Source organism: Hylobates moloch, unplaced genomic scaffold (assembly GCF_009828535.3).
Source record: "Hylobates moloch isolate HMO894 unplaced genomic scaffold, HMol_V3 SCAFFOLD_19, whole genome shotgun sequence".
Classification (NCBI taxonomy): Eukaryota; Metazoa; Chordata; class Mammalia; order Primates; family Hylobatidae; genus Hylobates; species Hylobates moloch.
The window spans coordinates 14,006,052-14,018,894 of NW_026652294.1; the positions used below are offsets into that span (position 1 = coordinate 14,006,052).

The 12,843-nt window shown below is 52.4% G+C and overlaps 1 protein-coding gene and 1 pseudogene across 5 annotated transcripts in view; one reads left to right on the plus strand and one right to left on the minus strand.

Moving 5' to 3' along the window:
• Nucleotides 1-42: 42 nt before the first annotated feature.
• Nucleotides 43-12,843, minus strand: part of GTPBP1 (GTP binding protein 1) — a 28,523-nt gene continuing 15,722 nt past the window's right edge. For all 5 annotated transcript variants that reach the window (XM_032139876.2, XM_032139878.2, XM_058431167.1 and 2 more), the window contains 8 exons: nt 11,727-11,850; nt 9,162-9,276; nt 7,422-7,566; nt 7,134-7,316; nt 6,226-6,361; nt 5,414-5,592; nt 3,912-4,112; nt 43-2,964 (listed from right to left, as the gene is read on the minus strand). In XM_032139876.2, coding sequence (XP_031995767.1) covers nt 2,872-2,964; nt 3,912-4,112; nt 5,414-5,592; nt 6,226-6,361; nt 7,134-7,316; nt 7,422-7,566; nt 9,162-9,276; nt 11,727-11,850 — 1,176 coding nt within the window. In that variant the 3' untranslated portion in view covers nt 43-2,871. The remainder of the gene's footprint in view (nt 2,965-3,911; nt 4,113-5,413; nt 5,593-6,225; nt 6,362-7,133; nt 7,317-7,421; nt 7,567-9,161; nt 9,277-11,726; nt 11,851-12,843) is intronic.
• LOC116459397 (thioredoxin-dependent peroxide reductase, mitochondrial-like) lies at nt 9,951-11,245 on the plus strand (annotated as a pseudogene).

Below are 12,843 nucleotides of genomic sequence, written 5' to 3' on the forward strand. Positions count from 1 at the left end.
GCCACAAACACCTGCTGCACACACAAGGGTCAGGCCTTGCCATTCGAGGTGATTGGATTAACAATTTTATTCTGCATCCACTACAAAAGGGCTGGTGTTTTGTTCCAAATGTTTAGCTGGGAGGGCTGTAGGGACCCCTGTTACCCCCATTAAACACAGTAAAGCATGGATCCAGTCAGCCCCCTGCTGGCAGCTTTGGGCCTGGCAACTACACAGATCCAACCCCACCCTCCTGGGTGGGGCCAGAGGCCAAGGTAGTCGCCAGAGCTCCTGAATCCCAAGAATGGTTCCGGCAAGTACTGCTGTTTGTAGGGCAAAGAGTTAAAATAAAACGAGGTTCTGCCATGGCTAAGCCTTGTGGAAACCCAGACCCCACAGCCCCTGCCATGCCAGGGGGCTCAACGCCAGAGGCTTGTTATGGAGGCACCAGCAGGTAGTGGCCCCTGTAAGCAGGGCCAGAGTCGGGACAAAGAGCAGGAGGGAAGCAGCCAAGAGACAGAGGACCGGGCTGGAGCCAGTGGACACGAAGGAGCCTGCCCGGGAAAAGCCGGGGGGCAAGGCTGGCACAGGAATGAACACCTGCTGGTGACACTTCTCTCTGAGCTTCAGTTCCCTTAACTAGAAAAACAGAACAGGCCCAGCGTGGTGGCTCATACCTGTAATCCCAGCACTTTGGGAGGCCGAGGCAGGAGGATCATGAGGTCAGGAGATCGAGACCATCCTGGCCGACATGGTGAAACCCTGTCTCTATTAAAATACAAAAAATTAGCTGGGCGTGGTGGCGGGCGCCTGTAATCCCAGCTACTCAGAAGGCTGAGGCAGGAGAATCGCTTGAACCTGGGAGGTGGAGGTTGCAGTGAGCAGAGATCATGCCACTGCACTCCAGCCTGGCAACAGAGTGAGACTCCGTCTCAAAAAAGAAAAAAGAAAAACAGAACAAACATCGACCTCAGGGGCGGCTGCTGGGAATGTCAACAGGAGCGTGTGAGACTCCTGGCAGTCCCAGCCACAGCTTTCCTTTCGAGCCTGCCCAGGGCACAGAGGTGGCAGGGTGGCTAATGGTGTGCAGACCGCTCACTGAGCAAGCCCTTCCCGTGTGTAGGACACCCCAGGGCCTCACATTCTCTGAATCCACACAACCTTGATGTATGGCTTTGCCTCTTGTAAATGAGAAAACTGAAGTTCAGAGAAGGTTGGTAAGCTTGTCCCGTGTCACCAGCTGGTGGAGGGAGCCTGAACATGGAAGCCATGCCTGCCTGACTGGGGAAGCTGGGCTCCTCACAGCACTGCCCTGCTCCCAGCTGTCGCCAGGGGCCCCAGGGCAGGCAGAGCAACTGCGTTCCCGTGGCAGCACCTCCACCTGGAGGGGCTGGGCAGGGAGCACCACACTGTCAACTTGGAACAAACTTTTATTTTGAATGCTGGTCTGATCAGTCCATGGCCAGGGGTAGGTGGTAACTAGAAACAGCTGGAAGGAGGGAAGGAGAGGGGACCAGCAGTCCGCAAGCAGGAGGAAAGGAAAGGGTTGGGGACAGGAAGAGGCAAGGCTGAGGAAGGACCCAGCCAGCTGGGTGTCTGCCCCGGCTAGAGAATGAACCACCCCCGCCCACCAGCCTACCCTACATCTGTGGCTTCAGTGTAGCAGTCAGTCCAGGTGGGTTCAGGCCCATGCCACCTTCTCTGGTCTGCACAGCCCCACCCCCGGCAGGGGTTCTTCCAGAGGGCTAAATGCTCTGCCCTAACCCTGGAAGTGTCCTTTCACTAACCCCTGCCTGCCCTCCCCACACTCCAGTTGGGTCTTTCAAACCTGGAGCTCAGGCCTTCACTACTGTGCTCCTGTAGCAGCCACAGGGGTGACGTGGCGGGGAAGATAGGGTTCTAGTCTCAGCCTAGCTCAGGGGAACATCCCTCCACTCCTCCAACAGGAGGTGCTAGAAAACATGATCCTGAGCAGACCCAGACCCCCTTTTGGTAACCAGTGCCTGAGGCCCAACAAGAAGCGGGGTGATGGGAGGCTCCAGGCCGGGCAGATCAGCGAAAGCTGAGGGCAGCCAGGGCCAGCCCAGGCAAACGCAGGATTGTCTCCAAGGGGAAACCCACCAGCTGTCTTTGGGTTGGTGGCAAGGGTCAGGGTCAGGGCCCGGGATGGGGAGAGTCCTATAATCCCATCGCCATTCCCCTCCACATGTCTCCAGGTTACAACCAGAGAGCTTTTGGCAAGACCTGAATCTCTGGGCTTAAAGGGAAAAAGGAGGAGAGAGAGAAAAGGAGAAGCCACTACTTTCTCTCTGTTAAAATGCCCAAGTCCTAGACTGGGGGTTCCTACTCTGGCAGCAGCAAACACCAAATCCCAGAAGCTCCTCCACCCAGTCTGGCTCCATGAAAGGTGCCCCTGAGTGCCAAGAGGAGCAGCAAGATAGGGAGGGCGGCTCCTTCCCCTCCTGACATCCCCTGACGGCCCCGAGGATTCTCAGAGACAGACACGCAGGCAGGCAGCCATGGAGGAGAAAAGAGAGGCTGATAGGGCCCTGGGGGTGGCACTCCTGCACCACACACACACACACAATAGAGAGAGACAGAGACATATAATAAACAGAATAAAAACTAAGGGCCCAGATGTACAAAAAATGTGTGAATGAGGAAGAAGGTGGGGAGGACAGTGAGAGATGGTCAGTCCTCCAGAAGTCTGGCTACCTTCCTCAGCTTATAAATTACAACCCCCCTGGAAAATGGGGGTGGGGGCAATGCGGAGGCTCCGGCTGTGGCCTGAGCGGGAGGGCTGGGTGGCGGTCATAGCTGCTCTGCCCATCTGGTGGAGTGGTGGCCAGAGATGATGACCCCTTGGGTGGTGGGGGTGAGCCAGGGGAAGGTTCAGCAGCCGCTGGCAGGAGTCACACAGGCCCCCTGGGACTTCACCTTGTGGCGCTGGCCCCCTCGTCGCCGGCCTCCACTGCTGGGCTTAAGCTGAAAGAGAGAGAAGGAGCTTGAGAAGTACTGGCCCATCAGGAGCAGGGCCAGAGAGCAGAGGTGCTGAGCAGCGGGGAGAGGGGGACGGAAGATGCGTGAGCAGGCAGCGTGGTCCTCACCCCAGCCTGACCAGGAATTTACTGGGTCACTCTGCAAGCAGCACCTCCCCTCTGTCTCTAAAATGGAGCCAGTGCCTGCCCTGCCTTCCTTACAGGGTGGGTAGGACACACGTGATGAGGGTGTGAGAAGCGGCCATTCAGAGAAGCACAAAGCAGAGCAGGAGAGAGAGAAAGGAAGCGAACGAACCAGAGGAAAGACCCATAGGAGACAGATAACAGAATGGACAGACAGATCCAGGCATAGCCTCCTTTTCCAATGAGGGGACAACGGAGAAAGATGCTGGGGAGAGGGGTGCAAGGGGCACCAGGCCTTCATCACGCCAGGAGAGGGTGCCTGCGGGAGAGAGCTGGCAGGAGAGGCCGAGTAAGAGGCGCACTGGCACATCCCAAAGCCACCTTCCCTTCAGGATGTGTGCACGTCAGGGAGGGGACAGAGGAGGGACCCTCTAAGGCAGTGTCTCTCAAACTTGCTGGACTGCAGTGCACACATATATCACTTGGACACTCACACCAGCAATACTTGCAATACTTTTACGATGAAAGGGAAGCTTCGACATATTTCTGTTCTATTTTATTTCATTAAAACCAAATACTAGTTAGGGCCAATTAAATTGGTTTCAGGTGGGCTGTATTCCCTGATTTGGAAAGCACTGCCTTATAGCTGCTAGAGACAAATGCCTCACACTTAGGAGCACTTCAGTGCCAGAGTTGTTGAGGAGACCCTCTAGCCAGGCTTGAGGCTTGCCTACATGTCACCCTCACCGAATCAGAGTAAAAACCACAGCCCCCACCACCGTGCTGAAGCCGCAAGGGGCCCGGGCTCACCTGAGGCTGGAGATTGCTGGACGCAGCTGGCTGCCCAGCCCCTAGAGAGGAGGCTTCATCTCCAGGTGGGGGTGCTCCTACTGCTGGCCCACCAGACGGGCCCCCCTCATCTCGTTTCGTCAGGGGGCCCTTTTTCGTAGACTGCATTTTAATCTGCTGGGGCTTAGAGTTCATCGGGGAGTTGTTGGTGGTCTGGAGGAGCTGTGGGAGCCATGGAAAGAGGCTGAGGCTGGAGCTGCGGGCCAGTGGCACTGGCTTGGCTACCTCCCACCCCCAGCCCCCTTCTCCCACGGACTCCTGATCCCTTGATCTTGCCAGTTCAGGGCAAGGCAGGTGGCAGGAAGGCCGTGACAGGAGGCAGTGGGGATGAAGAAGCATTCTCATCCCCACTCAGTGGCCAAGGACTGCTATGGCCCTGGGCTCATGCCTCACTTCCTGCCTCTGCCCAGCCCAGAAAGGCTCCATCCTGTTCTCTGCTACAGCTACTACTCCTGCAGAGAAATTGGTGAACCTTGCTCCCACTCCCGCTCAGTCCAGCCCCCAGAGCCCAGAGCCTGCACAGAGCCTGGCAAGTGGAGCTCTGGGTTCTCCTCATTGCTAAGCTGGTGGAGACTCCTCAGAGCATGCTGCAGCTCCAGCCCCAGCACGCTGCTGCTGCCCCCGTAACAAGAGTCTAGGGCAAGTGTTAACTCCAGGCCTCCCGAAGAGACCAAGTGAATGTCTCCTCAGCTGGAAACATCTGGAGTTTGGCCAGAAGTAACTGACTTGAAATCTTCCCTTGTGGCCCAAGTTCTATCTCATACAAAGCACAAAAGAAGCCCAGTGAGTCCCAGAGGACATTACAGTGTTTGCTGCAGCCTTGGCCAAACTCAGCAGTCCCAGGAGCATGGAGGCCTTCAAGGACATCTGTAGCCCCAGGGTGACCATGGATGGGGGCCTTTTCTGGAGGCAAGGCCAGCCGAAGACTGATTCCAAGACCTCAGATAGGCTGGGGCCAGTACCTCCTTTGTACGGAGCAGGGGTCAAACCCCTCTATCAAATGCCCCTCCAAGACCGAGGGCAAAGTCTGCAGTGGGCAAGTGTCTAGGGCACACAAACAGCTTAAACCCAAAGGTAACTCAGGCCCATAACCCCCTGCACGTACTCCAACCAGACCTCTGCTCTGAGAGGAGACCTTAGACATGGCCCCAGTGAGGCCACAGGAACCTGTGACAGCACCTTGGAGACTGAGCCTGGCTGGGCCCAGACATTCTGTCACCAGTTTTCTATGGAGGAAGTTCATACCCCAACCCTACCTTCTCCTCTCCATGGTCACCACCACTGCCCAGGACAGGAGGCCATGGGATACCTCTAAGGGAGTAGAGAGATGGCACCGAGGCCACACCTCAGTGGATCCAGCTCTCCCATGGCAGTGACTAAACCTCTGCCCTGCGCTCAGGGTCACAGAACAGGAGTGGCCCCTGGTGCTTCCTGGAGGCAGGCAAGGTCTGCCCTGGCCATACCTTGGTGATGGTGCCGACAGCCTTGGTGCGGCCTTCCCGGAACACCAGCCGCTGGTCTATGTGCAGGTACTCAGGGGTCTTGATGAAGCGGAAGTGTACAGTGGCCTTGTCCCCAGTGCGCAGACAGTCCTTGTCCATGCTCAGAATGGTGGCTGTCTGCCTGATGCTCCCACAGTGCACTGTCAAGAGAGCCAGAGGTCAGGATAGGCTGGAGCCACCTGGTGGCTTCAGGACAAGGGGAGGCAGTGAGTGAAAGCATGAAATACGCTTAAGCTGTGGAAGGGTGGGGGCTTATCTCTGGGGCTACAGACCCCTGTGAAGCCTGCTCTTGGCTCTGATCCTGCCTTACCATCTCCCACCTTTTCCTCCAGCTAATGCCCACCCGCCATCCCCCACCCCCAGGCCCTGTGCAGACAAGGGTCCTAGTTCCTGGGATTACAGCACACTGCACATGTGCCTCCTCGCTGGACTGTGGGCTTCTGCGGGGAAGGATCCTTGCCCATCTACCTCATCTTTGTTACCAGCACCTTAGCAACACCGCTGGGCACATAGCAGCGTTCAGCAGACCTCGCTGAAGGACTGCATGTGAGGTCCCTGAGGACGGGTCTGGGTCTCAGAGCCCAGCCCTCAGTGTTTGTGGGAAGGAATCAACACTGTGGCTCAGGGATAGAACAGAAGGAACGGCATCACTAAACAGGAAGGAGGCCTACCACCCAGTGGCAGCTGGAACTAGGGGGCCTGGGTTGCTGGAACACCTTCTGAGGGGAGCTAGCACGAGGGCCTCCTGGGCTGGCAGGGCCTTAGACACCTACCCATGGCCTGGTAGCGCGGGCTAATTGTGGTGGGGTGGTGGAGGACGAGAATCTCGGCCTCAAACTCCCAGGAGGCTTGGGGATTCAAACGTGGGGAAACCATCACCATGCCCTTCCGGATGGACGAGCGCTTGATCTGAAAGAAAGAGGGAGCCCCAGCCCTCAGGGACAATTATGCCTTCTGGTTTCACCCCTGGTCCCAGGGACCAAGAGTCTTTCTAGGGATAGGGACCACCCCAACTCTGCCTGGTTTCCTCACCAACTGGACCGCAGGCCTTCTAGGGTGGACAGCACGAGCACCCTCAGTGCTCCATGGGAAGACTCAACACTACTACTGGGGGTCAGGAAGGCTTCATGCGGGAATCAGCACTTCAACTGCTGGGCCATGAAGGACGAATGAGGAAGCAAAGGCAGGCAAGCATTTGGGGGAAGAACAGGTGAGCATGACCTGACCACTGTGGGGAAGAAAGTCCTACTATTCCTGGTTAATTTAGTTGGTGGGTAAAGGCAGGTGACCCCTGAACTAGAACCCACCCCAAACCCCAGGAGATAGAAGGCTGAATGGGAAGAGGATGTGGCGCAGATCCCAGTGGTCCTATGTAGAAGGATCCTTGCACAGCAGGGATACTCTTATTTGACCTCACCACCGAGCTCAGGCCACCCTGCTCAGGCACCAGAGGGAGGAACAGAGCTTAGAAGGCAGGCATTCCTCGCTCTAGCACTTACAAGCTGTGTGTCTTGGGCAAGTCCCTGGGCTCTGAGCCTCAGTTTCCTCATCTGTAAAAATGAGGCCAGTAATCCCGACCTTGCAGAGCAGCGATGAGGACTAGAGTGGGTGAGCAGGGCATCTGGCCAAGAGCCTAGCATGATGGAGTCTGAGGGGAACGTTCAGTATCATCGCTACTCACCTTCTTCAGCGCAAAGGATGCTGTCTGGCCACCCCGCACCTCCTTGACAGGCATGCGCTTGCGATGGATGGATTTGACAGCAATGGACAGGAAGTTACCCAGGGGGTCTGGGCCCAGCAGCAGTGTGTCATTCAGCTTGATCAGGCCTCTCAGTGTTGTCCCCGAAACCACTGTCCCCACACCCTGCCAAGGAGAAGACCCTGGCCTCATAAGTGCATCCCCAGCACAGACCCACCCGGATGCCACTGTAGGAAGTGCCCACCCAGCTACCCGCCCAAAGCCACTCACCGGGACGGAGTAGGTGTCATCAATCTGAAACTCAGCAGGCTCCTCCTCCCTGTAGCTGGTGCGGGGGGAGAGGAGGTTGAGGAACATCTTCAGCAGATCTAGGTTCTCGCCTGTAACATTGGAGATCTGGAATATCGGGCACATCCTAAGCAGAGGGAGAAGAGGAAGGAAAAAAGGAGAGAGGCGCTCAGGAGGCCAGGTCCTGCCCTGACACAGGGCAGGGGCAGCAACAGGGCTCGAGGAGCAGACGCCACTGTTCATGACTCTACCTCTCCCTCACCTGCCTCCAAGGGCTTGACCTCTCTGCCCCGATCTAGCAAGCTCCTGGCCAGCCCTGCTCTGAGGACTTCTTCTCTCACTCAGTTCTGTCTCTGACACCTGTCATCTCCTCTCTCTCCTCCACCACTGCCCTAGTTTGGAACCTCATGACTGCTTCTTCCTCAAACACACACATGCTTGCTTAAAATCCTTAACTGCCTTTCCACCGCAGAGGAGACACCCCAAATCCCTCTCCCAACACTCACAGCCCTTTGATTGGGCTTGTAGCCATCTCTGCAAATTCACTTGTCGCAAATTCCTATATTCCAGCCACACCAGAGAACTTTCCCTTCTCCTAAAACCTTGGAGCTTTTCTGCCCTTGTGAATTTGCTCACTCTGACCTTCCTTCCTGAATTCTTTCCCTTTTACACAACTACCAGGCCCTCTCACCCTTCAGAGCTCGTCTCAAATACCACTTCTTCCGTGAAATCCTTCCTGGGTGGACACTCTTGACTCCTCTGAGTTCCTGGAGAGCTTTTTCTCTATTACACATGACTGCATCTGATCTTTCATCAGAGTCTTGTAAATGGCCTCTATCGCTCCTATTCAGGGTGACTGAATTAAAATCCTTCAGATCACGAATTATACATTCCCCACAGCTCCTAGAATAGTGCCTGCACAGAATAGGCACTCAATGATATCAACAAGCTCAAATGGGGCTGTCTGAAACGTGCCCCCTCTGCTGGCCAACTAATGGTACTGAAGATCACATCAGGGCAGAGGCACAGGCAAAAAGCCAGGCTGCTCTGGGCCTGGCACTATAGACCAAGCTCTGGGCGAACAGGCAGAGTTGGCAAAGTTCACCATTATCAAGAGAGCATCTCTCACCAAGGAGCTGAACACCTTGAGGACAAGGATTGTGTTCAATTCAACTCTGAATCCTCAACATCTAGATGAAGAGTCTCACAGAACAAACATCCAATAAATATTTATAGAATGAAAGAATACATTAATGAGTAAATGCCAAAACTGATCTATGATTAGTGAGCTTTTGAGGAACAACAGCATAAAAAACTGAGTTACAAAAATGGCTGTGTATTTACCATCCATCAGCCAGGCAGGGCATTAAGTGCTCTACATACTTCATTTCCAACATTCACGGGAGCCCTACAGGGAAGGGAATGTTATTCCCATTTCACAGATAAGGACACTGAAGTCTCAGCCGGGATGCCAACCTCAGGAATGCCAGCACCTCACAATCTGGGTTACATGATATTACCCCTGGGCAACAATGCTGGCTTGGGAGACCCAGCGCTAAGATTGGAAGCTTCTATTTCCTCCGATCTCTGAATAGGAAGAGGTGTTGATGTGGTGTTTTCATGAGACCTTATGCCCAAACTGACAGCCATTCCAGGACCATCATTCACTGTGGTCCTGCCTGCAAGGGTGCCTGTCTGAAGTGTGCGCTCCCCACCCGTTACCTTTCAGAGCTGAAGTTGGAGGCTGTGACAATCACATCATCTTTGCTCTGCACCAGCACAGGGATCTTCCGGCAGCCTGGTGACTTCAGCAGACGCTGTAACAGCTTCAGGGTTTCTTAAAGGGGGAAATGGAACAGAATTAGGGGGACACAGCCTTCTCTTTGGCCAGGCTTTAAGAGCAAGATGGGTCCACTCATTACTGATGCAAGCAGGAGACAGACAGATAGATGGACCAGTGTTAAATGCCACAATGCCTGGAGAAGCAAAAAGGAGGATCAAAACTTTGGGTACTGCTAGAGTAAGAAAAGCACAGATGGGGCCTCTTTTCTAGGGTTCTGCGTCTGAAACCTGGCAGATTTCTCTTGTGTCTAGACGACCTGCCTTCTGTAGGCAGGAGACTTGAGGGTCCCCAAGAAAAACAATTCAGTTCACACTTCAGTTCTCAGAATGCACTACTTCCTGGAAAAAAAATCTCATCCAACAAAAAGGATCTCTTAGACATTTAGAAGTCTACAGAGACCCTTACTATGAGGCTTCCCAAAGGGATACTTTTCTACAATCTTTAGCAGTGAGGGAGAAAGGCATGAAGGCTTAGTCCTGCAACCCTGTGTCAAAGCTTTGGTCGTAAAAGGTAATCAGACTCTCTGTCCAAACTTCCCCGTATATATCCAGCTTAGCTGGTAGAGCCCAACTCCTTCTGCCTGGGGTCACCTGAAAAGAGGTGCCAGATTCAGGATCTCAAGATTTCTGCATTTGGAACCAGAAGGAACAAGGAAGAGGATAATTCTAGGCTGTGTTCAGACCAAGAACTAAATAGGGGAGGAAGCAGCAGAAGATTCTGGGCTGATGGAAATTCAGGCCAAGATCTAAGTATAAGACAAAGCAAGTTTCGCCCGCATGCACTGAAGATGGTAGCTGCTGTGGGAAGGCTGCTCTGAGCATCGGTTGCCCGACATGTGAGTGCCATTCCTTGGGGCATTTCTGCCACTGCAGCCCTCAAGCTTGCTGCTTCCGGAAGAACGAGCTTGACAAACATATCATGGTCTGGTTCCAGTCAAGCAAAATTCTTTAGCACCAGCTCCTCATACCATGCACCTGCTGTCGTCCAGCATGCACCCTATTTTAAGGGTACAGCCACTGTCAATGGAGAGTTCAAAGACCTAAGCCTTGATGACTTTAAGGGGAAATAATTTGGTGCTTTTCTTCTATCCTTTGGATTTCACCTTCATGGTCCTACAGAAACTGTTGCTTTTAGTGACAAAGCTAAGGAATTTCATGATGTGAACTGTGAAGTTGTTGTGGTCTCAGTGGATTCCCACTTTAGTCATCTTGCCTGGATAAATACACGAAGAAATAATGGTGGTTTGGACCACATGAACATCCCACTCTTGGCAGATTTGAGCAAACTTCCTGAGACTACGGTGTGCTATTAGAAGGTTCTGGTCTTGCACTAAGAGGTCTTTTCCTAACTGACCCCAGTGGAGTCATCAAGCACTTGAGCATCAATGACCTCCCAGTGGGCCGAAGCGTGGAAGAAACCCTCCGCTTGGTGAAGGCGTTCCAGTATGTAGAAACCCACGGAGAAGTCTGCCCAGCAAACTGGACACCGGATTCTCCTACAATCAAGCCAAATCCAGCTGCTTTCAAAGAGTACTTTCAGAAGGTAAATCAGTACATCACCCATGTGTATCTGCACCTTCTCACCCCAGAGAAGAAACACAGTTGAAGCCTGCTTTTATCATTTTATAGATGATTATCAGGCAAGGAACCAATTATGCTTGTACTCATAAATATTACTCTAAATGTTTTATTTCTGTAATACTGGCTAAGGCCTTTATAACATGGTTAGTTGCTAGTACAAGGAATCCTTTATTGGTAACATCTTGGTGGCTAGCTAGTTTCTACAGCACATAATTTGCCTCCGTAGAAGGCAATTCTTAGATCACGTCTTCAGTGGAAACACTCTTCTGTCTTAGCCTTACTTGAATCTTGCCTACAACAAAGTGGAGCAACACACATTGAAAGCTTCTGATCAAGATGAAAATCCTGAAATTTTCATCTTGAATGTCTTTGTATTAAGCTGAATTTTCTTTTAAGCTAACAAAGATCACAGCTTTCAACTGTTAGCAGCCATCAAATTTAACTCCTGCAATGAATGTTTATGTGATTGAAGCAAATGTGAATCATATTATTTTAAAAAGTGGCAGAGTGACTTAACTGATTATGCATGATCCTTCATGCTTGAAATGTATAGTTTACGTAGTCATTTTACTTATTTTATTCATTAGCTAACTTTGTCTACATATATTTCTAGATATTGATCAGTGTAATGGATTATAAAGGATATTTATTGGATCCAGGGATTGCATTTTGAAATTATTATAATTATTTTCTTTGCTGAAGTGTTCAATGTAGAGCATGTAATAAAAATAAACATATTGTAAAATAAAAAAATAAAAAAGAAAAGAAGTTTCTGGGCTAAAGCTGTGGTAGCAGACCACCTGAAGGCAGAGTAGGTGACAGCCCCAGTCAGAGGGGCTGCTGCTAGCTGGAGGCTTCACTTACCTTGCAGGATGTTGGCAGGACACATGTCAATCTTGGTGACTACCACAAAGACAGGTACATTGAGTGCCAGTGCCAAGCCCAGGTGTTCTTTGGTCATCCCCACGATGCCAGCATTGCTGCCCACCTGCCCCAACACAGAAAGGAAGTGTCAGGATGAGAGAGAAAAAGATTGCTGCTGGGTGGACACAGGCACTCAAAAGCAGATGTGGATGAAAGCTGGGCTGGGCAAAAATCACTTTAACCCCTGACTCAATGATGTGGGGTGTCAAAATCAGAGGAGACTTGCAAACAATAAAAAAGATAAAACCAGTCAGGGAAACAACTGTCCTGAGCCATCAAAGTGAATCCAGGCCAGGAGCAGTGGCTCACGCCTGTAACCCCAGCACTTTGGGAGGCCAAGGCAGGCGGATCACGTGAGGCCAGGAGTTTGAGACCAGGCTGGACAACCTGGTAAGACCTCCATCTCTACAAAAAAATACAAAAATTAAGGCCGGGCACAGTGGCTCACTCCTGTAACCCCAACACTTTGGAAGGTCAAGGCGGGCGGATCACCTGAAGTCGGGAGTTCGTGACCAGCCCAAACAACATGGAGAAACCCTGTCTCTATTAAAATACAAAATTAGCCGGGCGTGGTGGCACATGCCTGTAATCCCAGCTACTCAGGAAGCTGAGGCAGGAAAATCGCTTGAACCTGGGAGGTGGAGGTTGCAGTGAGCCGAGATCGCGCCATTGCACTCCAGCCTGGGCAACAAGAGCGAAACTCCGTTTCCCCCCCACCGCAAAAAAAAAAAAAGAAAAATTAGTTGGGTGTGGCAGGATACGCTGTAATCTCAGCTACTTGGGAGGCTGAGGTGGGAGGATCACTTGAGCCTGGGGGGTTGTGGCTGCAGTGAGCCATGATCAAGCTACTGCACTCTAGCCTGGGTGACAGAGCGAGACTGTGTCTCATAAACAACAACAACAAAAAGTGGATTCAACTTAACATCACTGGCCCTCAGTTTCCCCATCTGTAAAATGGGGAGATAACAAGATCCACTTCAGAGGGTCACCTGATGTTTAAATGTCACAACACACATGAAGCGTCCAGCACACAACTAGCAGGAACTAGGTGTTTAAG